The 27,269-nt window shown below is 39.2% G+C and overlaps 1 protein-coding gene across 4 annotated transcripts in view; it reads right to left on the reverse strand.

Moving 5' to 3' along the window:
• KANK1 (KN motif and ankyrin repeat domains 1) overlaps positions 1–27,269 on the reverse strand; it is a 176,807-nt gene that overhangs the window by 17,389 nt on the left and 132,149 nt on the right. For 3 of the 4 annotated variants that reach the window (XM_070742646.1, XM_070742647.1, XM_070742649.1), the window contains 4 exons: positions 11,276–13,933; positions 5,333–5,491; positions 3,197–3,299; positions 1,912–2,127 (listed from right to left, as the gene is read on the reverse strand). In XM_070742646.1, the coding sequence (XP_070598747.1) occupies positions 1,912–2,127; positions 3,197–3,299; positions 5,333–5,491; positions 11,276–13,933 (3,136 nt within the window). Of the gene's footprint in view, positions 1–1,911; positions 2,128–3,196; positions 3,300–5,332; positions 5,492–11,275; positions 13,934–14,720; positions 14,865–27,269 lie in introns of those variants that run through there. The other variant, XM_070742648.1, reaches the window with a different exon arrangement.

Here is a 27,269-nt window from a genome sequence, read left to right on the forward strand (position 1 = left end):
TGCCACAAGCGGTGACGGAGCACAGCTCCATTCCCGCTACTGGAATGGCGTTCCCCCCCAGAGAAGGCAGGGCCCAGCCCTGGTTCTGAACAACCACCAGGTTGCATCAATGGATTAGTGAAGGATCAATAAACTAAAATATAATCCGAACAGTTTATCTTTTGGGTGGGATGTCTGGTCACGTCTGAGTTATGCTGCTTACATAAGTTAGAAAATGGATGTACTAAACCTCAACATTGGCCTGATAAATATTGACTCTATAATTATTTCTCTGTTTCAAAAAAGTAGTCAAGAATAACAATCTCAGAGGTTTTTTTGAGCTTTTGCTGCTCTCAAATACACCATATTCCTGTAATGCAGTGGCTTCTATATGCATTATGAGTGAAGTTAAAGGATTACTGGTAGTTACCAACTTTTTGAATTTTGTATTTTTAAAGACATTTCAGTATCTGTTTTTCTATTAAATATGAAGCAGGTTGGAACCTTAACACTTTTGTTTTGTGAATGCAGGCCTTAAATTGCCTAGCAAAAAAAGAAGTTAAAAATACAGGCCTATTGAGAACCGCAGGTCCTCAAATTATGATAGTTCATTCAGTGACTGTCCAAAGTTGCAATGCCACTGAAAAAAGTGACATGACCATTTTTCATACTTATGACCAGTAGTAGGCTGCTGCTCATGGACGGTCTGGTGCACAGTCCCGGATGGAAAAATGGAGATGTGCATGTGTCCCCGATGCATGCACACCAGCGCCCACGCAAGTTTCAGCTTCTGCGCATGGGCAGGAAGCATAATCTCACGTGATGATGCTCTTGCACGTGAGATTTCACCAATTTTCGGTGGTTTTTGCTTTTGTGCATGCGCAGAAGCAAAAAACTCACTTGAAATGCTGAAATCTCATGCGCACAAGCGTCCTCTTGCAAAATTTCACTTCCTGCACATGCGCAGAAGGTGAATCTTGCACCAGCGCAGCCGCCAGACGTGCCCGCTCCTTCACTGCTTATGACCTTTATAGCATCCCCATGATCATGTGATCAAAATTCAGATGCCTGGCAACTGATTCATACTTAAGACAGTTGCTATGTCCTGAGATCATGTGATCTTTTAATGAGCAAAATCAATGGGGAAGCCAGATTCACTTAACAAATACAGTGGTACCTCTACTTAAGAACGCCTCTACTTAAGAACTTTTCTAGACAAGAACTGGGTGTTCAAGATTTTTTTGCCTCTTCTTAAGAACCATTTTCTACTTAAGAACCAGAGCCTGGAGAAATTTCCCAGTAAATTTGAGAGCGGCACGAAGGCCCGGCCAGTTTCCTGCCATTCCCCCCTTTAATCCCAGCCATCTTGGGCTTTTCTGGGCTGCCAGAGGAGCCTTTCGGTGGTGGTTAAGGAGGCTTTGGCAGTCCAGAGTGAACGAAGCATTTTCCTTTCTCTGAGCACTTGGAGAGGGAATAAACCTCTGCCAGCGCCCAGAGAAAAGAAATGCTCCTTCGCTCTGGGCAGCGACTGTCCTCCTCCTCTTCTTCCTCCTCCTCCTCCCACCCAAATTCCGAGCTTTTCTTTCTTTCCTAATGGGTTTGCACACATTATTTGCTTTTACATTGATTCCTATGGGAAAAATTGCTTCTACTTACAAACGTTTCTACTTAAGAACCTGCTCACGGAACGAATTAAGTTCTTAAGTAGAGGTACCACTGTATGTACTAACTTACGAAATGCAACAATTCTCTTAACAACTGTGGCAAGAAAGGTTATACAATGGGCCAAACTTCACTTAGCAAATGTCTTACTGAACCACAGAAATTTTAGATTCAATTGTGGTCATAAATCGAGGACCACCTGCCTTATGAAAAATGTCAGATAATCAAAACATCTACTAATTTCTGTATTTTGCAGAAAATATACCATACCTCTCACGGATTTCTACATTCTCAGGTTCAGCCTCTTGAACATGCATTATTTCTTCTTCTTGAATGGGTTTAACCTCTTTCCTATTTAACCTATGTTCCCTTTCAAGCACGCTGGAATTTTCAATCTGAACGTAATCATTCCCGGCACATTCATCATCAGACTCTGATGAGGAACTCTCTTCCGAACTGGAATCATCACTTGATGTGGTTTCATACCTAGGAAATCAAATGGCTTTTTATTAATGTACTATTACATACATATTCAAAATTAAATTTAGCAACTACTTCGCCACATCCCAGCTTCCTACAGTTTAGTGCCAGCCTTGAGACGTGTCAGCACTTTGAGGTTGTCCAGATCAAGAAGCAGATTCCAAAAAAAGACTTGGTTTTTAATGATTCACTGATAGGCTATATTAATAGAATCCTGCAAGTGTTTTCTTCCTGTCTCTTTTCTACTTCAGTGAGTTAGGGAGGAGTTAGTCTAAGTTTCTTCCTAAATCTATCTCTTTCCCCCAGACTTGAGGAATGCCTGTGCCCCTTTTTGTTTTTATAACGGTTTCTAAATATTTCTCTTCCATGAGTCTTTTACAGGAAGGCTTTTAAAAGTTATATTAAGTCAAAGTTCCTTCCTCAACAGGCAAACCATCAAAATGATGTTAAGAAGCTGACTGATAGAACACAATAGTTAGGAAAGTGCAACTATTCATCAAATGAATAATGAGAAACCTGATTTATGTTAAGTGTTAAATAATCAGGCAAAGTTTTTTTTCCTCTCAAAGCTCTCAAAGAAATTATAATCTCTCTCTCAGCTGCTTCTGTATATTGGAAGAAAATATTTGAGAAAAATCAATTCTATTTTTAAAATTAAAGCTTATCTGATGGGAGATACTGATATAATGGATAAAGAGAAGTATAATCTCATTTTAAGAAATTCTCAAAAAACTTGTTTGAAAAAAAACCCCTATGATTAAAACATTTAGTCCCAAAATATTGTTGTTGAATATCAGGAAAACTAAAACTACAGTATATAACTACTATGTTCATATAAAGATATCAAGGGTAATCCCAGCATGTCTTCAGGGGAGAAAATAGACTGAAAATATACGGTTTTTGTATAATAGTCTCTTTTCAGTGTATTTTCCCCTGACAAGACATACTAAAAATTTCACTGAATTATATGTCTTGGATAAAGTGATCAAATATCAATTTATGACTATAATTTTACTTCTATATACGGTACTTGGAAAAGAGGACAAAATCTAATTCCAGAACTTTATGGTCTTACCCTCCATTAATACCCACAAACTGCAAATTCTTCTTTGTATTCTCATCTTTTTTCCCATCGTTTTTCTTCATGATGGACTTCAACATACCATCATTCGCACACACTACCGAAAAGAGTACAGAAATTATGTTAACAGAGATTCGTACCAACACTGTCAACACTGTTAAGCTATTCTGGCCAATGACAAATTTAAAATGTGCAAGAAATTTATGGACAGAGAGTTCAGACTTCCCACACACCACAACTGGGCCATATGGCCTAACCTATCCCAGTTGTATCTCCATCTTAGAGCATTATTATATACATTATCCATGCAAGGGATAGAAATCCACATATGATAATATCATGGCCAAACTTTTGGAAGTTTGGATGGTGCAAGCCTCTTCCCCACTCACATGCTCATTTAATATTGTTACGATGGCCTTTAAATTGTAGCAGGGTTTTCTTTGTGGGAGGAGAGTGTTCAAGTCAGGATTGACTCATGGTGACTGCCTTGTTTTCTTGGCAGCATTTACTTGTTTGTTTGTTTATTTATTCATTCATTCATTCCATTTCTATGGCCGCCCAACAGCACAAAATGACTCTGGGCGGCTTACAATTCTAAAATTATAAAACAGTGTAAACAATTTTAAAAGCATTAAAACAATAAAATTATCCACAAAAGAAATAAGTAGAAACAGCAGCTGGGATGATTAATCAACTAATGGTAAAGCCAAGTAATTAGGTCCTTAACACATTCCCCGTCCCAGTTCCAGGTACACAGCAAGTTTGTAAAGCTTTGCAAAAAGCCAAGAGGGTTGGCGCCATTTTAATCGCTTAGGGCAGAATGTTCCATAAGGCAGGAGCTACTGCAGGGGGGGGGAAATGTGTTTTCTAGTTCCTGCCAATTTTATTTATTTTATTTTATTCGATTTATAGGCCGCCCCTCTCCTCGTGGACTCAGGGCGGCTCACAATGGTAAAAATAAACACAGTAAATAATAATGCAGTTTAAAACATTAAATATATATAAAAACCCACAATCAATCATACCTGTTTCATACAAATGGTCGGAGCAAAGCTCACGATCCCAAGGGCTGCCGACACAGATGCATTTTTTAACGCCGACAAAATTGACAGTCTGTGGCTGATGGGATTTGCAGTATGCCCAATGTGAGAAGTGATTGTCACTGCTCCTCCCTAGACTGAGAGGGAGTGACCTGCCTAAAGTTGCCCAGGTGACTTTGTGCCTCAGAATTAGAGCTCACTCTCTCCCGGGTTCTACTCTGTTACTAGGGTCATTCTTTGTCAAGTGGACCAGGTGTCCACTTGACTGATTCTTGCAGCCTTATTTGAAAAGAAACCATCACAAAAACCGCATACATGATAGAAAAAAATGTGCTCTTTCTAATGAAATGAAAATGAAAATGATTGAAGGTGAGAAAAGAGAGAGCTCTGTTTCATCATCTTCAATCATCTTTATTAGAAAGAGCATGTTTTTTTTCTATCGCTCTCTGTTTTTTTACCTTCAACCATCTTCATTTTTATTTCATTAGAAAGACAATGTTTTTTTCTATCATATTTTCAATTTCACCTGGTCCACTTGACAAAGATTGACCCACAACAAGCTGACACTCTAGTCCCATGCTGGCGAACCTATGGCACGTGTACCAAAGTTGGCAGGCGGAGCCATATCTGACGGCACGCGAGGCGTTGCCCTATGTCAGCTCCAGTGTGCTGGTCAGATGATTTTTGGCCTTCCGGAGGTTAGGGGGAGGTCGTTTTCACTTCCCCAGGTTTCAGGATGTATGTGTATGTCAGCATATTTTACTTTGGGAACAGAGATCGAATATATTAAAATCACACAAGTATAAGCATACTTCTCCATAGGCCAAATGCAGTTTTTCCTCATTTATTTAACTCAGTGTTTCCCAACCTTGGCAACTTGAAGATATTTGGACTTCAACTCCCAGAATTCCCCAGCCAGCATTCGCTGGCTGGGGAATTCTGGGAGTTGAAGTCCAAATATCTTCAAATTGCCAAGGTTGGGAAACACTGATTTAACTTGTGTACCATTTCACTTGAGGACTACACTATTAGAAAATGACCAACCTATTTTAAAAAAATAACGTAACAAACAACAGTATAACAGAATTACCATAAAGGCCAGAAGCAAGTTGGTCATCTGTCAGATTAATTGAAGATAATGTGCTATCCTGGGAAGTCAAAATCTTTTGGTCCTGTCTCATTCCAATTATTGAAGTCTTCTCCTCATTTATGGTCCCAATTTCCTGCCCCAGCTTCAATTTTGATGAGCCTGGAATTATATGGAAATTACTATTGTGGAACCAAATATCATATATTGGCAAGGGGGAAAAAAAAAGCATTATCGAACTGTATTTTGCCAAATAAAAATGCTTTTGCTTAGTATTTCTTCTATACACAAATTCAAACATTCCACATGGCTAGCTGAGGAATTCTGGGAGTTAAAGTCCACAGGTCTTAAAGTTGCCAAGGTTAGACATCCCTGGTGTACAGTATTCATTGAGTTAGCAAAAGTAACCTTCCTGTTTTTCTTTCTAATGAGGGACAAAAATAATGCATTTTTCATCTACAAATAACACTATAAAAGCATTTATAAATAGCATCACATTTTCTCAGCCATTATAAGGGCGATATGTGAATTTAAAATATTTTCAGATTGTCACATTTGAAACTTTTATTAATTTATTTTAAAAAGTACATGGTTTTTAAAAACACAAATTCATTAAAAATGTGAAAATTTATTACAAGCGGCAGCTGTTTTACATCTTTTTAATGCAATCCCACAGTATAGCTTGTTTACTTGAATGTTTATCATCAAGAAGCTACGGTATGAAAACCAGAGTGGGTGGAAATAAATAATATGATTTTTAAAAATAATTCAGTTAATCTTAACATTCTACATTAGGGAGATACGAAGAGCCTTCTCTGTGGCGGCCCCGACTCTCTGGAACCAGCTCCCCCCAGAGATTAGAACTGCCCCTACCCTCCTCGCCTTTCGCAAACTCCTTAAAACCCACCTTTGTCATCAGGCATGGGGGAACTGAGATATCTCCCCCGGGCCTATACAATTTATGTATGGTGTGCTTGTGTGTATGTTTGTTTAATAATGGGGTTTTTAATATTTTATATTGTAAATTATTAGATTTGTTATAAACTGTTTTTATTGTGTTGTGAGCCACCCCGATTCTACGGAAAGGGGCGGCATACAAATCTAATAAATAATAATAATAATAATAATAATAATAATAATAATAATAATTCCTTCATCCTATTGATTATCCTTAATTTCTAGTTTGCTGTTGTAAATATGGCACACCGTAAAAGGCTAGAATGGGGTTTAAATTAAAGGATTACAGTAAATAGTATAGAGCAGAATGCCAAGTCCTAGTTGTATAACACTTCCTGGAAGACACTAAAAGCAGATGGAGAAGCTGAATTTATCTCACATACTTTCTTCCCACGAATAAATGGCAGAACCATTCATCAATTTTGTTTTGCTTTTTCATTTAGTTCAATGTCCTAAACAATTGCAGATGGATAACAAGAAGTTTCCACTGCAACTACTTCCTTACCAGGAAAAAGGAAAACATTTTCAGGATTATAGGAATGCAACAGCAAAACAGTCCCAGATTGCAAAAGATCTTGGATGCTTGTTTGACACATGAAACTACTGTTCTATAGCCTTTAATTTAAGTATGAGGTCTGTGCAAAAAAACAGAAGAAAAATACAGCTAGAGACAATATGTTCAATATTCAAGGAATTGTTTTGGGTACATTTGACCAAAGGAACGCAAGCCATTTTTTTTCCTTGTTCAGATTTTGAAATAAAAAACCTATGCAGCCCCTTAAACACTGTTCTTAAAAACTGCTTTATAAAATAAAATCTCAAACTACTGGTTTTCATCATCAAATTCAGTATGAAACAGGAGAAACAAAAACAACAGAAATCAAGTACAAACAAATCAGTAAAGTGTTATTTTGGCTTAAGGGTCATTCTTTGTCAAGTGGACCAGGTGTCCACTTGACTGATTTTTGCAGCCTTATTTGAAAATAAACCATCACAAAAACAACACGTATGATAGAAGAAAATATGCTCTTTCTAATGAAAAAAAACGAAGATGATTGAAGGTAAGAAAACATAGAGCTCTGTTTCCTCACCTTCAATCATCTTCATTACAAAGAGCAAGTTTTTTCCTATGCCTTTCTGTTTTCTCACCTTCAATCATCTTCGTTTTTATTTCATTAGAAAGAGGACTTTTTTATCATATATGTTATTTTTGTGATGGTTTCTTTTCAAATAAGGCTTCAATTTCACCTGGTCCACTTGACAAAGAATGACCCTTAAACTAACCCATTGGCTTGTACTAAAAGTGATGGCATTATATATAAGATTAAAATTTGCCTTTGGACTTTTAGAAAGCATGATCCGCCCCAAGTCTTTGGAGAGGGGTGGCATACAAATATTATTATTATTATTATTATTATTATTATTATTATTATTATTATTATTATTATTATGTCAATACAACACAGCAAACGAGATCACTATGCTGAATTTCATATTTCATCACCAGTCTGGTGCTTCCCCTGATGATGATGATGATGATGATTAATAATAATAATAATAATAATAATAATAATAATAATAATTAAGAGAAATGGCCCAATAGCATCCATTCAACTCTATGGAAATAAAGTCTCAATAACCATATCTGGGTTGACAACAATCACAGCGTGCTATCGGTAACACCTATTTATTACTTTAGTAATAAATCTTGGAAAATTTTTCTTGTGTATTTTGGGGCAACCTCATGTATAAAATTATGTACAAGTTATTTATCATAATCTTTGTGCAGCACAAACAATTTATTATAAAGCCTTCTCCAATTAGGGCAGAGGCCACATAAACATTCAGACTAAAATTAAGCAACAGTGATTAAAATGAATGGCTTGTAAAAGCAGGCGTTCTTTTCATAAAGACTGATTTTCAATGAAGACATGCAGACACAAACCACTCTCAGGCACACAGGCTTCTCTTTCATACAAGAGCTCAAACATTCACATACATTATCCCCAATTTTTTCAGTAAAAACCACAAACGAATAGATTGCTGGATGAAGACAGAATAAGGGGGAAAAGTTAGAGTACTGAGAGAAGAACGTGAAAAGGGAGAACAATATTAAAAAGAAATATAGGTAGTCCTCAACTTACAACCATGTTTAGTGACTGCTTGAAGTTATAACGGCACTGAAAAAAGTGACTTGCGACTGTTTTTCACACTTACAACCATTGCAGCGTCCCTGTGGTCACATGCAAGCAAGGAGCTGCCCGCTGAGGGTGCTACTGCTCTGTTCCCCGTGGCGGGCGAAAGCCTGTGCATGTCCAATACGAGATTCAGCTTCTGTCCATATGTGGAAAATCGGAATCTCCTGTGGGGATGCCTCGTCCGTTTGAGATTTCAACGATTTTCACCGATTTCTTTGCTTCTGTGCATGCGCAGAAGCAATAAAAAGATAAAAATCACCCAGATCTCGTGAGGATGAGTATCCTTGCATGAGAGTTCAGCAATTTTTGCCGGTTTCTTTGCTTCCGCGCATGTGCAAAAGCAAAAAAAATCAGTGAAAATCATGAGATTTCGCTTGCTGCACATGTGCAGCAGCCAAATTTCACACGGGGCGCACAGGGGCAGGTCAGAGATGCTTTGGTCTGAACACATTTCCATTTCCGCTACCGGAACAGTGATCCCATGTGTATGGGGTGCATGAACAAAATGTAGACACTTGGTAACTGGCTCATACCTATGACGGTTGCAGTGTATCTTGTGTCATGTGATCACTTTTGGCAACCTTCTCACAAGCACGAATCCCAGCGACCGGGTCCTGTCAACTAAGCAATGTTGCCTGGCGGGACCCGGGGGAAGAGCCTTCTCTGTGGCAGCCCCGGCCCTCTGGAACCAACTCCCCCCAGAAATTAGAACTGCCCCCACCCTCCTTGCCTTTCGTAAACAACTTAAAACCCACCTCTGTCGCCAGGCATGGGGGAATTGAGATCCTCTTTCCTAGGCCTTTACAATTCTATGCATGGTATGTTTGGTTTTTATATTAATGGATTTTTAATCATTTCTAATACCAAATTACTATTGTACACTGGTTTATTGTCGCTGTTAGCCGCCCCGAGTCTCCGGAGAGGGGCGGCATACAAATCCAATAAATAAATAAATGAATAAATAAATAAGCAAAATCAATGGGAAATCCAGATTCAGTTAACAACCATGTTGTTAACTTAACTGCAGTGATTTGCTTAACAACTGTGGCAGGAAAGGTTGTAAAATGGGATAAAAATTCACTTAACAACTGTCTTGCCTAGTAACAGAATTTTTGGGCTTGGTTGTGGTCATAAGTTGAAGACTAACTGTAAGATGAAATAGAAAAAGTAATTGGAGTTGGAAGAAAATAAAGCCTGTGGAATTGTAGTGAGAAAAAGAAGGAAAAACCACTGTCATTTTTCAGGAGGACTCTAAGAGAAAGGAGGCAGTGGTACAAAGATGTTGTTAAAGGGGCTCTTATATAGGAGGATTGGTTGCCGATCAGTTTCCGGTCACAATTCAAAGTGTTGGTTAAGACCTATAAAGCCCTTCATGGCACCAGGCCAGAATGTCTCAGGGACCGCCTTCTGCCGCACGAATCCCAGCGACCAGTTAGGTCCCACAGAGTGGGTCTTCTCCGGGTCCCGTCAACCAAACAATGTCGCTTGGCGGGATCCAGAGGAAGAGCCTTCTCTGTGGCAGCCCCGACCCGCTGGAACCAACTCCCCCCAGAGATTAGAATTGCCCCCACCCTTCTTGTCTTTTGTAAGCTGCTTAAAACCCACCTCTGCCGACAGGCATGGGGGAACTAAGATACACTTTCCCTCTAGGCCTTCACAATTTTATGTATGGTATGTTTGTATGTATGATTGGTTTTTATATAATGGGTTTTTAACTGTTTTTTAGTATTGGATTTTGTTGTACTGTTTTACTGCTGTTGTTAGCCGCACCGAGTCTGCGGAGAGGGGCGGCATACAAATTCAATAAATAATAATAATAATAATAAGGATGAGGCAATTATTAGTTTTTTCCACTCAAATGAAAAACCTAGACCACTTCTAATGCTGTACAATATTTTGTGCAGATCTATATTATTAATTAGATACAAAAAAATTACAGTATAGATGCTGTAAAATTCAGACACAAATACTAACATTTGGCATTAAGAGTTTGTATCCATACCAACAGTTTCAAAACAGATCATTTTTTATAAACAGCAGTGTTTCAAATAAATTTATGCCATTATGGGAATTTGGAAAGCCAAAAAAAGAAAAAAGAGAAAGGCAATGGAAACAAATATTGCTAATTCACAGAAGAGAACAGTGTAATCATTATTCATTCTATAAAATAAGTTCCATACATTTGAGTTACGTCCTGCCCTTATAGTATGCTATAATAATCTTCTAGATCTTGAAATATTTTCTAAATAAAGGTGAAATCCTTTTCTTTCTTTCTTTTGCTAACTTAAATATCATGCATTAATACCACTGGCAACTGATTTATTATTATTATTATTATTATTATTATTATTATTATTATTATTATTATTATTTATTAGACTTGTATGCCGCCCCTCTCCGAGGACCTGGAGTGGCTCACAACATATGATCTCTGTTATTATGTGATGATATATGAGAGCTGTGCTTATCTATGATAGCCCAAAATCATGAGGAGCCTCTAAGTTCCTTCTCCAGCTAGCCAATTTTATTAAAAGGCATAAAGCTCATAATGGATGGCTGTAGCTCGTGTTTTATAAATAAACTCTAAATAAAATTGGTTATCCAGAAAAGGGCTATTAAACACCTTCTTGTTCTCTTGAGAGAGAAGTAAAAATATTTAGTGATCTTCAGATCATTGTTCTAAAGAATCAGACAATGACTTTCCTATTTCCCAGATACTAAGCAGCTACAAATCCCCATACATTCAGAAGCTGCAGCTAAAAGCAGACTGGACTCAATACACGCTGCCTACCTGTAGCAGTAGGTTTGTCCATGCTCTGTTTTGGTACCTCCAAGCTGTGCAGTTCCTCTGTGCTTGCGTATTTCATGACCGTGTTGATCGATGAGAGGGTGCTGATGAGCTGAGAATTGAGAGAGCCTATTTGTGAGTGAGGTTCTCCAAAGGCTTCTGCTAGTTCAACATAATTTTCAGCCAGGAGCATCTGCTGTTCTTGAACAAGCTTTTGAACCTGTTCAATGTAATGGTCCAGGCCGGTACTTATTTGGGGAAGAGGAAATGGGTTATCAGTGCTGGGGGTCCCTGAATCGTCCACAGAATCATCCCCAACGCCAATGCTTCTCGTGCTGGAGGGCGCAAGGGAAACGGGTGGCGGACCACAGGCAATGTTTCTCATTTTTAATCCAACTAGATAGTTCTCATTAATACTGATCTGACCTACTCCGCAGTCTTTGGTCTTTGTTAGAGAAGCTTTGTCAAAGCTAGCAGCAGCAGAAAGCAAAGTCCCTATACCAATGGAACGAGTTTTAGCAGCAGTATTTACATCTTTGACCCTACCATCTCCGACAGCCACCGTCTTCAGCTCCACAGCCACAGTGTTTGTCTGCTTATCAGAGGTGCTCAACAAAGTATTGGTGCTGGAATCTGTCGATGACGTCGCTTCTGTGTTGGTGAATCCATCGGCCTGTTCTAATACTGTATTGGTTCCCTGGTTAATGGTAGAAGGCACTGCCATGATTCCAGAGTTGGCTCTGCAAGCAGTCTCGGTGTTTGTGCTGCAAGATGTGGTCTTTTTAGCTGGACACAATGTCTGATCCAAAGAGTCTCTATAGCCAAGCGGCCGCACTTCCTTGATTTGTAGTTCGGTCTTATGCGGGCTTAGGCTGTCTACCAATCCCTCTGTATTGATCCCAACCTCGCAGAAGCTCATTTCTGTGCCCACGCATTTATTGTTGGTCTCAACGTAACTCCCGATACAACGATCACACATTTCATTCCTCTCTTTCACAATCCACCAATTCATGGGGACATCTGGCCCCACAGCTGAACTCTGCAACATAGGCCTACACAGTACACCAATGCTACTCATCTGGGGACTGTTCCCTACACAAGAATCAACAATATCCACGTGGTTCCCCACCATTTGGTCTCTCGTTTGCGTTTCTGTGCCTACCGCTTTGCTGAAGACAAGGGGCTGTGCCATTAACGCCTTGTCTGATTTTTTCCTAGATCCAGCTGCCTGAAGCTCATGCTTTAATTTGATCATCTCCCTGTCGTACGTGGCTTCCCTCAACTGAACCTCCAGCCGGTAGATTTTCTCCTTAAGGGATTCGATCATCTGATGCTGAAGTTCTATCTCTCTCTCAGCCTCAGTTGACAGACCAAGCATTTCCTCCGACACCCCACCGACAAAATCTTTAGTCTTCACCTCTGTACCCACAGCTACATCCCTGCATGCCCTCAATGTTCTGTTATATACCACAATATCATTCATGTTTTCATTTGCACCGACAGCAATTGACCTGTTCTCTTTTGCTACATTTGCTCGGTTGCCTCGCACAGAGGAAAGATCGTAACTGCTGTCCTGGATTTTCTTCTCCAGTGCTTGCACTTCAGCAGTCAACTGCCTGAACTCTTCTACCTGCTCTGTGCTATGCCCCACATTCCCCGTCTCTTCTTCACAGTCTATGTAAAGCTCTCCCCCTCCTCTGACCGCAGACAGGTGCTTCCATTGCTCTGCGTTTCCTGCACTGTAGGACCTCTTTCTGAAACTGCCCGTGTCGTTCTGATTGAGCATCCTTTGGCTTTTTAGCTTGGCCACCAGCTGTCTCTTCTCCTCCTGAAGTACCGAGATCTTAACCTGGAGCACAGGGATGGTTTTGACCTGCTCCTCCAGTTCCTTGAGATGTTTGAGGGCAATAGCCATTTGTTCCCTGATGTGTTGGAGGTGAACTGGGCTCACGTTGGTCACAGGTGTTGATACTCCTGAACTCAAGGGGCTGTGCCGAATAGAACTGCCCAAAGAGGAGGCCAGGTAAAGGTTACAATCTCCATTGCCTGGATAGCCATTCTGGAATTGCTGGCACATCTGATTCTGGCTACTGGATCCGACAAAGGAAGGAAGAGAACCAGTGGAGCCCATGGCTCCAAAACTGGAAAGCCTAGGCCTCCGGGTTTCTCCAGGGATGGGCTGCATTGCCATTTTCTCCTGCTCCAACCTCCTACGTGTTTCCATGAGAGTTTTTGTAACTCGGAGGTTGTGTCTAGGCAGCTGTGGTGAAGGAGGAAGCAACGGTTTGCTTTCAGGGATAGTTAGGAAGCTTGGAGAAGCTTCAAATGCCAAGGATGGCCTTGCAGAAGTTGTCCCTGCTAATTGGCTTTGGGCTGCAAAAAGCAAAGATGAATGTTTGTTTTCATCACTGTTGGATGAAGAAAGAGATTCATTGGATGTCCATCCACTGTACTGATTGGACGCGGTTTTGACAGGCGCAAAAGGTGGTGTCACTCTCCGCTTCTTCTGAATGTTCAGTTTTTTAATAGTGTTTCCCTTCTGTATATCTTCCACATACTTGAGAAAATCCAGGTCGAGCTGGTAGCCGTAAGGTGTCTCCACAAAATAAGGATCTTTTTGAATTTTGTCATCCTCCCCATTTAGGGCATTTTCTTCGTTTTCTAAAAAAAAGAAAAAGAAACAATGTCAAATTAAAAAAACTTAATAAAAGTTAAAAATATAGAGGTGCTGTTCAAATGCCAGAACCAGTGTATCATACTCCCCTGGAGAATGCAATACATGTCTTGAATCAGTTTTTAGCATAGACTCACATTTCATGTTAAGATTGGGCCATCTAATTATAAGATACAAAATAAATGCATGCATTTGGGATGGGTTTGCATATACCCATTTAAAAATATCACTGCTTATAATTAGCAACTGATGGTTCTGTATTGTTCTATAATGAAAGGTGAGATGGACCTGTGTTCTGTAGCAAACTGTGTTCACACGCGCATCTGCGCACACTCGCGCACGCACCATTCCTGAATTTATAAGTTGTAAAACGGACAGCAGAGAAATTTAACTCAATGCACTCAAATATAAAAGCAAAACAATACAAGTGTTCTGTTTAGGAACACTTTCGTGTAGGATTGTTCATGTTACCTCTTTCGTATTCTTAAAGCATGCACATCATTTAAAGGCGGTCAAAAATACCTCCGCTGAAACAGAAACTGCCAGCTCGAATGTCAGGACAGGGTAGCTTCCTGCCGTCACAGGAGACACATGTTTCAGCAAAGCATTTTAAATTAAACTACAATCCATCTCCAGTGCGCCTTCAAAAAGAGCATTCATGCCTCTGCGTGCAGTACGAGCTGCTCCTCACCCCCTCCGCCCCATTCTCCAGCCGAGACACACAATAAAAGCCTGTAAGCACCGACAGCAGAATTTTCATTTCATTAATACTACCTTTCTTTTTTTTGAGTTTGCACACACTTCTGTCCAAAGTCGACCAGACTTTGGAATATTTTCTGCAGTCATAGTCCCATGCGTCACAGAAAAACTCCGCTTGCAAAATTCCTGTCTCCCAACTTGCTCATTTCTTCATCCCATAAAGGGAGAAATGTTTCCAGCATGAGTATAAATAAACAGATCACGGACTTTCATAGGCTAAGCATTCACCAATGACTTTATATTATTTTCTGCACTGGGGAAGGCCCTCCCCCCCCCCCCCCCCCCCCATATTTCCTTTCTCCATTCCTTTTTGGTACATAGTTGTTTTTTTTAGTGGCGTAGGCACTGTAAAAAAAATCACAGTCCCACAGCTTTCATTATTTTTTATTTAAAATGGTAACGTTAAGGATGACTCAGTTTGATTTGTCCTACAAAGAGGTAGTGCCTGGAAATTTTAAGGCAACCATGCAAGCATTTAGAACAAAGAATACAGAATACCAAGGTAGCAAGGGACCTTGCAGGTCTTCTAATCCAACCTCCTGCTGAAGTAGGTGACCTTATATCAGTGATGGCAAACCTGAAAGAAAACTCTCATATACTTATCTAGATGTTTCAAGCGACATTTCTCCACTCTGTTATGTGGGAAAGCCTCTACATGCAAAATTAAACTAAGTCAGTGTAGTTGGTATTTTAACACATTTTATCTTCGGGACCGCCTTCTGCCGCACGAATCCCAGCGACCGGTTAGATCCCACAGAGTCGGCCTTCTTCGGGTCCCGTCGACTAAACAATGTCGTCTGGCGGGACCCAGAGGAAGAGCCTTCTCTGGTGGCTCCGACCCTCTGGAACCAGCTCCCCCCTGAGATTAGGATTGCCCCCACCCTCCCTGCCTTTCGTAAACTCCTTAAAACCCACCTCTGCCATCAGGCATGGGGGAACTAAAACATCTCCCCCTTGCCCATGTTGTTTTGCCGTTTGATTGATTGTGTGCTTGTTTTTTATATATATTGGGATTGTTTTATGAATTTCTTAACTTAAAATTGTAATTGGATTGGTGGGCATTGGATTTTGTCACTATGTACTGTTTTTACTATTGTTGTGAGCCGCCCCGAGTCTGCGGAGAGGGGCGGCATATAAATCCAATAAATCTAATCTAATTTAATCCATTTATTTTATAATAATTTACCTCCTCTTTTACATACGAAATTACAGTGATCCCCCGATTATCGCGAGGGTTCCGTTCCAAGACCCCTCGCGATAATCGATATTTTGGGATGTAGTGGTGCGGAAGTAAAAACACCATCTGCGCATGCGCGCCCCTTTTTCCATGGCCGCACATGCGCAGATGGTGGAGTTTGCGTGTGGGCGGCGGGGAAGACCCTTCGGCCGCCCAACAGCTGATCTGCTCCGCAGCGCGGCAGCAGCGAGGAGCCGAAGATGGGGTTTCCCCGTTGCCCAGGCTCCTCGCTGCTGCCGCGCTGCGGAGCAGATCAGCTGTTGGGCGGCCGAAGGAACCTTCCCTGGGTCTTCCCGCCGCCCAGGCAAAGGGGAAACCCCAAGATCGCTTGCCGCTTGCCGCTTGCCCATTCGCCCGCCCGCCCGGCAGCTCGCTTGCCGCTTGCCGCTTGCCCGTTCGCCCGCCCGCCCGGCTGCTCGCTTGCCGCTCGAGAGCAAGAGGGGGAGAGATAGAGAAAGAGAGAGAAGGAAAGAAAGAGATGAGAGAGGGAGGAAGAGAGTGTGAGAGAGGAAGAAGCAAGATAGAGAAAGAGAGAGAGAAAGAAAGATGAGAAAGGAAGGGAATGACGTCATCGGGTGGAAAAATCACGATATAGCATTTCGCAATGATCGATATCGCGAAACTCGGGGGATCACTGTACAATTCATATTTTTTGAGAAGTCACCTTAATCACCAGGAAAATTTGACATGAGGAAATTGATTTCATCATTCAGCTTAAATTCTCAAGCAACATAAATGTATCTCATAGCAGTAAAACATGAATTAACTTGTTAAAAATTCATAAAAAGCAGAAAAACGACACAAGTCCAGTGAATTAAAATATTCAAATTATTGAAAAACTCTAGGAATGTGCATTTCCTGTTATGACAATCATATTGTCAAACTTGTTACAGAAATATATATTTTGGATTACATATGTTTTGTTTATCTTAAATGTCTCATATTTTGCTGTGTCATAGTTTAATAAATTAATATCAGGATAAACTATATTGTTTTTCTTACAAAAGTGCATAAAGTTATTTTTACTTGATCAAAAAAATTCAAGTACTAAAACTTAATTTCATTTGTTTATGTTAACATAACTCTAATGAATCCTCTCTTAATTCATTACAAATTGAATGGCTAGGTAAAATAATTTGCTTTTAAGGGATTTTGTTTTACTTACATGAAGACTGTTTTATAAGTACTTCCTGCTTACTCATTGCTCCATTTCTCAAATTAAAAAGGTTTACTTATGAAACTCAAATTGTTTATCTGTGTCACAACTTCTATAGACTTTTGTTGAATTGCATGATATAATTAAATGGGACTTTTTAAAAAAACTGGAGTTAAATATCTGTAAAATTAGACTTTTAGTATGGTTAATATTTGACTTGATAACCATTGGCAACTTCCCAGAAGCCTCTAGGCTTTTTACTAGAAATAGTATTATTTATTTATTTTATTTATTTATTTTATTAGATTTGTATGCCGCCCCTCTCCGAAGACTCGGGGCGGCTAACAACAACAAAAAAGACAATGTAAACAAATCTAATATTAAAAATAATCTAAAAAACCCCAATTTAAAGAACCAATCATACATACAAGCATACCATGTATAAATTCTATAAGCCTATGGGGAAGGGAAAATTTCAATTCCCCCATGCCTGACGACAGTGGTGGGTTTTAAGGAGCTTGCGAAAGGCAAGGAGGGTGGGGGCAACTCTGATATCTGGGGGGAGCTGGTTCCAGAGAGTCGGCGCTGCCACAGAGAAGGCTCTTCCCCTGGGTTCCGCCAGACGACATTGTTTAGTCGACGGGACCCGGAGAAGGCCAACTCTGTGGGACCTAACTGGTCGCTGGGATTTGTGCGGCAGTTGAAAATATTTCTCAAACATAATTAAGAAAAAACATATTTGGCATAAGCAATATTGCTCATACTAGTACTTGTAGAATCTTGGCTGAGACATCACCCCCTCAAAAAATCAAGTTTATACACTATTTTAGGAAGTGGGGTTGTGTGGGGTAGTATGGAACAGTAACAAGAGACACTTGTGTATTGCTGACAATTGGGTGCAGGATTATGCCTTTCAGGGTCCAAGAATGTATGGTCTAGATTAGGGGTGTGAAACTGGATTTCTTGGAGAGCTGGATCAGCATTGTAGTTCTCGGAGGGCCAGCCAGGGGTTGTGGGGGAGGACAGATGGGACAGACACCTCCTTCAGCATCCTGCCAGCCAGGATGGCTGGATGGCTTCCTGCAGCACGAGAGGTGTTTTGGCCAGCAGAATGCTGCAGGAGGCCAGTCGAGGCCAAATATAGGGTGCAGGAGGCCTGTCCGCAGCCCCGTTTTGGTTGTCGGAAGCATCATAGGCTGATCCTTTGCTATCTCCAGGCCAGCCACATAGACCAGATTTAAGCACCCAGCAGGCCAGATCCAGCCTGCAGGCTTTGAGTTTGATACTCCTGATCTAGACCTCTGGATGGTATACTCAATTTAAATTTATGAATTGGTTCTCTCCCAAGTCAAATATTTTTTTACCAATAGGGAATGATGAAGTATGTATTTGTAGGAATTCAAAATCTTCTGCTGTACACTAAGATCAGCAAATCTACATTATTTGTAGTGGAACACTCTCTCTCTCTCTCACTCTCTCTCTCTCTCTCTTTATCTATCTATCTATCTATCTATCTATCTATCTATCTATCTATCTATCTATCTATCTAATCTATCTATCTATCTATCTAGACTTCTATACCGCCCAATCCCAAAGGACTCAGAGTAGCTTACATTATTAATTGTTATGCCTCTATGACCACCATCTAGATGTTTTTCTTTTTCTTTTCGATGTATGTAATTATTTATGGCTGGAGATTCAAACATGTTTTAGATCCTTTACTGTACAGTAATATTGTACATCTAAATTCAATTCTGTATAATAATCAGATTAATTAAATGGAGCAAACCTCATCTATTTTCTATAGGCTCCAATGTCTTTACATATTGAAATACATAAAACTGCAGGTCTAGTTATTGTTTACATTACTTTAAATATTTTGGTATCATTAGTCCAAGAACTTTATTCCAAATATATATACTATATATATGTGTGTGTGTATTTATATAAATATATATATATATAATAAAAATTTCAGCAAAAAACACCTGATACATACATACATACATACATACATACACTATATATATATATATTATAGTAATATACATAGTAATGTATGGTCTTTGCATTTCAGCCCAATCTTCTGACTCTCAGCATTTTATAACAGAGCAATGCATAAAAGAAAAAAGACACAAAGGCACAATTCATGCAAAAAGGCTGCCACTAGGCAATTCAGTTGGATTAAAAGCCCAGTTTTATTTTGTGGGGGAAGGGACTGTATAAACCCCCAGAGGAAAGAAAAATTAGGACTTGAGGGCTACAAAAGAAAGGGGCAGCCATAGTACACCCTAACTCATGGAGCACGTTCTTACCGCATGGGCAGATTCAGTCTAGGTAAGGCATGGACTGATGTACCCTGGAGGAAGTGACATAACATTTGAAGAGAAGCATTTGGAAGTGAATTTAGAAACCTACTGGTGACTAGTGCATTATTCATAAGCAAATAGATGCTTAAAAATTCTAATGAGTATCTCTCTTAGGAGACTGGAATGGCCCAAGGGTGGGTTCTAATTTACGTTGCCACTGGTTCACTTCCTCCCACGCTGTATGGCAGCGCAGGTGCCAGGAACCAAGCTTCTGTGCATGCGCAGAAACAAAAAATAGATTCTGTGCATGCGCAGAAGCCAAAAACGAGATAAGAACGCCTATGACGTAACCATTAGAGTTGGTTCAGGGGTGTGGCCAATCGGTGATTGCTCCCAGTACTGTGAGTAAGGGGAAATTCCCACTATTGGTTCTATAAAATGGTCCAAACTGGGAGCAACCCGCCTCTGGAGTGAGCTCCCCGTGATACCATTTTAGAAAAAGTTAAAGGCTAGTCCAGGATTTTGGACCATAAATTAGTAAATCCGCCCCGAGTCTACGGAGAGGGGCGGCACACAAATCTAATAGATAGATAGATAGATAGATAGATAGATAGATAGATAGATAGATAGATAGATAGATAGATAGATAGATAGATAGATGATAGATAGATAGATAGATAGATAGATAGATAGATAGATAGATAGATAGATAGATAGATAGATAGTATAATACAGCACCTGGGAATTGCTTAATTTTTTTATGATACTATGTTTATGTTGCTAATTTGTACGTTTAAATGGTAGCTTATGAACTGTCTGGCATCTATGGAGAATACAAACCATGTAATTAAATTAAAAAACAATTGGTTATACAAGGTTTTCTTAGCTTATAGAAAAATGAATGAAGAGAGGAAGGAAGCACTATGGCATAATGGTTAATAAGTTATAAATATGATTGATGTTATATTTTTGAAGAAACATTAAGCAAGGAATTTAATTAAAATAAAATGTATGTAACTGGATGACAAAATTAGAAAAAAAGTTGCAACTTTTTTGATGATTGATATTAGTTACTAATAAAATACCGCATTTTATTCATGGGGGGACAAATAAAAAAAATAAAAATATTTTGATTACAAAATTTGGTCCACATGGTTAAGCCAGCATTTCAATACACTTTCAGCTATCCTAAATCTGCCATTTTTAAATTGCTGTAAAGGCAATTCAAGCATTTTTAAAAAAAAGATATACTGTATATTACATATTTACAGTAGTTTTTAAATAAAGAATTGAAAACCTCCCATATTAACAAATCAATGCTCTGGAAGAACATGTATGCTTCTTATGAAATTTAGATAAGAGAATTTCAACAAAAGATTTTAGGTGTGCTGAATAACTTTGAGAATATTTAGAAAAGTGGGCTGTCAACTTTATCAAGCTATGATAGATAGAATGGTTATGCACAAGGGCTTGCCTTCATTATTGTCGTGTTTAACTCTTGTATGTGGAGTAATATGGTTTAAAGATGTGAATATAATTTTTGAACTTTGCACCAAAAATTGGAAGTTATTATATATAAATTTACAGATTTACGGTGTATAGGAAAAAATGACTTGGAATCCAATTATTTTTCAGAAATTATGGTTTCTAAGAGAAGTAGTGTAAGAAATTGGAAAAGTAGTAATATCCCAGATATTATGGTCTGGATTCAAGAGATATTAACTTACTGTTTAGAAGGCATTTTTATCTACTAATAAAAGTGACTTTTAGTATGTTCTTCTTTGGCACAAATTTTGTGATATATTTATAATGTTAGATATTAATGTAGATTTACAATTTTTTGATATTAGATGAATATGTGATATATAGAGTCTCTGCCCTGCCCTTTTTGCTAAATTGGTTGGTTTTGTTTTCCTTTTCCCCCCCTTGTATTTCTGTCCATTTCCTTCTATCCCTTTTTCATGCTGAAGAATTAAACAGAAATGATCACACATTAATCCAATATAGATTTTTATGTTGCTACTAAAAGCAGAGGGGACACTCCTTTAGAAAAGCTATGTTTTAAAGCTTTTTTGGTGGTAAATTTTTTCACGAAGAAAGAAGCAAAAAGATGGAAGAGTGGTCAAAACATCTAAGAAATTGGCTGAGATAACAATTGTAAAAGCATAAATACTAATCTCAGCGAGAATTATCACAAGGACAACTTACAATGTTTTCAAAATTCTTTGTAAAGATATGAGATCTGCCAACCCAGTACTATTTTATAGCTTTTCTAGTATTTAGGCTAATCCAACACTCCCCCCACTCCCCCACCCCCAAAAATCTATTTTAATACATATTTTATTAACTATGCAGAGTGGTTAATGAGTAAAAATGCCTTGTCCAAACAACAACACAGAGCATTCCAACATATTGTTGATGGAGCCCTGCATAACACACATGCTTAAAAAGTTAATTCAAGCATTCAAGCAGTGCTTAAAAAGTTAATTCAAGCATTTCCTCAAGGAAATATATCACTAATAGAGCCATGGCAGTTGAATGCTCTTTCATGAAATTACAAGAATTTCCCCGTGATATACTTAAAATACCCTCTAAAGATATTGTGGCTGGAATCCTAGCCTTCAATTTTGCACTGAGAAGACATATCTAAAAGTGGAAGAAACGATACAAGGTAAAAGAGCATATGTATCAGAGAGAGCAGACATTTCATTACATCAATCAAATGATCAGCAATTTATAAACAGAAATACCTATTTTCCAGACAAAGGCCCAACACCAAAAAAAACCCTTACCTCAAATAGGAAAAATATGAAGAAAATCAATTCAATTAATTCTTCTATGCTTAAATAAACCAGTTAAACTTGATATTTACAGAGGGGAAACATATTTAAAAGGTGTAAACTTCAACATTTTGGAATGGAAATTTTTTTATCGCTATGACTGCATTCTAGGATTAAAAAATACAAATTCTTTAGATCTTCAGTCACAAGCCTTGCTATATCTAAGTACAAATGCCACTCATACTTCGGTATACAGTACTGTATATATATTTTTAAAACTTGCTTGAATGAAATGCACTAATGTAACAGATATTCATATAGTCAACCATGCAAATACTGTGTGAATCAAGAAACTAGTTAAAACCAACGCTGTGTTTGGTTAAAGCTGAAGTTAGTTATAAATAGACATTTTTCTTTGGACTAACAGAGTTTTACTTTGTATGGGAAAACAGTGCTATCTTTATGCTAAGAAATCACAGAGAGAAGCCTAGCTGCTCACTCAATATAGGTATGAACTTTTCATTCTCTTTTTGTATTTCAAACAAGCTGTCAACAAAAAGTTATCTTAAATCTAGCATCGCATACCCCTCATATCTATTTGCTTTACTCACCATTCTGGGAAGAAGGGAATAGTGCAATGTTTTCTTTGCAGGAACTTGGGTCTGGAGCCTTAAAAAGAATACGTACTCCTGACACATAAGCAGGCAAATTGCCCAGGACTTGCTGGGGAGAATTTATTTATACTCATTTGGAATTTCCTGACAAAATTCTCTCCTCCTGCCCAGGCTCAGCTAATGGAGTTCCAATCCATTTTTTTTTCTCCTTCTTCACATCTTTCAATATGCAAATATTTGATGATTGTAATGCAAAAGATACAGATTTCTGGAGAAAATGTAATATGGCAGAATGCGCACTGCATAAAGTCACAAAAAGTAACTTTTCTGATAATATGAAACAAGTTGAAATTGGATAAGAATGAAAGAAGATGCCCTAGACTTCTACAAGAATGAAATCTCTCTTTCTCTCTCCCTCTCCCTCCCTCTCTCTCTCACACACACACATACACAAACACACATACACACTGGCCTCATTCCTTACCCACTTGGTCCAACCTCCGAACAAGGGCAAAAAAAGGCGGTATTGAAACACGCTTGCTCAGAATAACTATCTCTCCTGCGATCATGTTACATACAGCATTTGAATATTTTGGGTTTTCTATACCACAGGCAGTCTGTGTTTTGCTCCTTATGTGCCCAGCCTGGCTTATAATTTAAAAGCTAAAAATAAATACTTGACAAAAAAGACTTCCTTGAGGATGTGGCTAAAAGCATGGTGAAAACATTTTATAAGACAAAAAGATAGGACTGAAATAAAAGATGGGCCCTTAATAAGCTCATCAACAATAAGCCCTAACTAACTACATGCATTTTTATCTTCTAAAAACTGTTAGGTTACATTTCTGACTTCAGGGAAAGAAATGGTGACCTAAGACTGCAGCTGGTGAATAGATTTGTAATTGGATTTGTAATTAATCTCTGGACAAAGAGAGGAGTTGAAACTATTATTATTATTATTTATTGTTATTTTTACTGGCTTTATTTGCTGCCCATCTCATTTTGAAATAACATACAAGTGCTCCAGACAGCTGCTTCTTGTAAAGAAATTGCAAGAGAGTGGACTCTGGCATGTTGAGAAGATGGCACAGCCAATTTTTTGCTCAAAGTTGAATTGGTGCCTTCAAAAGGACAGTGGATTGACATAGTTCTTTTCTAATAATTTTCTAAGCTGCCTTTATTAGTTTTGATAAATAACTCAAAGTGGTGAATTTCATTTCATTTATTGGATTTATATGCCGCCCCTCTCCGAAAACTCGGGGCGGCTAACAACAGTCATGAACAATGTACAGTAAAAAATCCAATACTAAAAACTAACTTAAAACCCCTTAATGTATAAAACCAGCATACGTACAAACATACCATACATACAGTTGTATCAGCCTAGGGGGAGAAGAAGTCTTAATTCCCCCATGCCTGGCGGCAGAGGTGGGTTTTGAGTAGCTTACGAAAGGCAAGGAGGGTAGGGGCAGTTCTAATCTCTGGGGGGAGTTGGTTCCAGAGGGCCGGGGCCGCCACAGAGAAGGCTCTTCTCCTGGGTCCCGCCAAGTGGCATTGTTTCGTTGACGGGACCCGGAGAAGACCCACTCCGTGTGACCTAACTGGCCGCTGGGATTCGTGCGGCAGAAGGCAGTTCCTGAGATAATCTGGTCCGGTGCCATGAAGGGCTTTATAGGTCATAACCAACACTTTGAATTGTGACCGGAAACTGATCGGCAACCAATGCAGACTGCGGAGTGTTGGTGTGACATGGGCATATTTGGGAAAGCCCATGATTGCTCTCGCAGCTGCATTCTGCACGATCTGAAGTTTCCGAACACTTTTCAAAGGTAGCCCCATGTAGAGAGCGTTACAGTAGTCGAGCCTCGAGGTGATGAGGGCATGAGTGACTGTGAGCAGTGACTCCCGGTCCAAATAGGGTCGCAACTGATGCACCAGGCGAACCTGGGCAAACGCCCCCCTCGCCACAGCTGAAAGATGTTTCTCTAATGTGAGCTGTGGATCGAGGAGGACGCCCAAGTTGTGAACCCTCTCTGAGGGGGTCAATGTTTCTCCCCCCAGGGTAATGGACGGACAGATGGAATTGTCCTTGGGAGGCAAGACCCACAGCCACTCCGTCTTGTCTGGATTGAGTTTGAGTTTGTTGACACCTATCCAGGCCCCAACAGCCTCCAGGCACCGGCACATCACTTCCACTGCTTCGTTGACAAGAATACTTGTTTTCCCCCCAACTTCAGTCCTGTGAGGTGAGGTGGGCCGAGATACAATGGTTGGCTCAAGGTCACCCATCTGGCTTTCATGTCTAAGCCAAGACTAGAACTCACAAAGTCTCCTGGCTTCCTGGACAAGAATCAATACACCAACCTGGCTCTCTATGTCTAATGTTTAATGAAACATAGAAGATTGACGGCAGAAAAAGACCTCATGGTCCATCTAGTCTGCCCTTATATTATTTCCTGTATTTTTATCTTAGTATGGAGATATGTTTATCCCAGGCATGTTTAAATTCAGTTACTCTGGATTTACCAACCACGTCTGCTGGAAGTTTGTTCCAAGGATCTACTACTCTTTCAGTAAAATAATATTTTCTCATGTTGCTTTTGATCTTTCAAAATTAATGGACTTTTAATGTCTAACATTTAATGAACAATGAGGCTTTAAGGATTTGTTTATAGGTAAGAGATGGGCAAGGGAAGAAGACCTCATTTGTTGTATTTTAAAAAGAGGTGATAAGCTATTAAAATTATACTTGCTAGGAAGATTATTATATCACCTTATTACATATTGCTTTTCTTCTTCTTCTTCACTATATTATAATTTTTCCTTTTCTGTTTTCCCTGTTCTGCACTTTTTATTCTTTGCATTAGCTTTTTTATGCTCTTTAAGTGTAATTTTAATAACTTTAATTAAAAATAATGTTACATTTGTAATTATATACCTAAAGCCATATAGCCCGTGTTCATAAGGCAACAGTTATTGAAAACTGTTAATAAGGCAGGATGGGGGGGGGACTATCCCACCCATTTTAGATTAGTAAATAATTGACAATTTTTAGGTTTGCTCTTATAGCAGAGTTCAAAGTCTAGAGATTTCAAAGAAATTTTCTGCCCCACAATCTGGCAGCATGTTTTTAACAGTTTAGGTTTGAAAAACATTGTCTTAATACTGTTTGCAAAGGACACCATGTTCAATTAATTCTGCTTTTGAGAAACACTGCAAGAATGGAATTCAAACAAAATCAACTCACAATTATTTCCCTCCAAAAATATTTCTATTTTCTCTCTCATATAGGACTAGTATCCGGATACCCCTGCTTTGCTATGAAACTATGATCAGGCTTGATAAATTGACAGTTAAAGCTTGAAAATTAATGAGTAATTAAAATTGAGCTTGATTCGTTGACATTTAAAGCTTTAAAATGTATGTAGAATGTGTAACTCCTTAGCATCAAAACGTGTTAATATAATACTGAATAAGACAGTGATGGCAAACCTTTTTTTCCTCCGATATCAAAAGCGTGTGAGTGTGCATTATCACACATGCGCAAGTGCCCCAGGGACTGTAAAAATGGCCTCCTTTGCTGCCCCAGAGGCCCTCTGGAGGCCAGAAATGGCCTTTTCCCCAACCTGGTAGGCCCATTTTTCACCTCCCCAGGCTCCAGAGGCTTCCCTGGAGCCTAGGGAGGGCAAAAACACCTTTTCCTATCTATCTATCTATCTATCTATCTATCTATCTATCTATCTATCTATCTATCTCATCTATTTATCATCTATCATCTATCTATCTATCTATCTATCTATCATCTATCTATCTGTCATCTATCATCTATCTATCATCTATCTATCTATCATCTATCTATCTATCTATCTATCTATCTATCTATCTATCTATCTATCATCTATCTATCTATCTATCATCTATCTATCATCTATCTATCTATCTATCTATCTATCTATCTATCTATCTATCTATCTATCTATCTATCTATCTATTAGATTTGTATGCCGCCCCTCTCCATAGACTCGGGGCGGTTCACAGCAACAATAAAACAATGTACAACAAATCTAATAATTTAAAAAACACTAAAAACCCCATTATTAAACACTAAACACTAAAAACCCCATTATCCCCCTAGAAGCCCTCTGGAAGCCAAAAATGCCCTTCCACAGCCTCCGTGCAAGCCAAAAATCAGTTGGGCAGCCTGCACATGAAAACTGGAACAAGCCATTGCTAGGGTAATGGCTCGCGTGCCAGTAAATATGGCTCCGGGTGGCACCTGTGGCAGTTGTGCCATGGGTTCACCATCACTGGTCTAAGAAATACTAATGATCTGAGGGTCATTTCAAAAAATCCTTTCTTAGTGAGCACCTAGAACCCAAGAGGAACATACGTGCAAAAGTTCAAGTTTGCAGGCTTTACAGTTTTGGGAGATTTTGTGATGACTGAGTGGTATTTGGCTCCCAGATTC

This window comes from Erythrolamprus reginae, chromosome 2, assembly GCF_031021105.1.
Source record: "Erythrolamprus reginae isolate rEryReg1 chromosome 2, rEryReg1.hap1, whole genome shotgun sequence".
Classification (NCBI taxonomy): domain Eukaryota; kingdom Metazoa; phylum Chordata; class Lepidosauria; order Squamata; family Dipsadidae; genus Erythrolamprus; species Erythrolamprus reginae.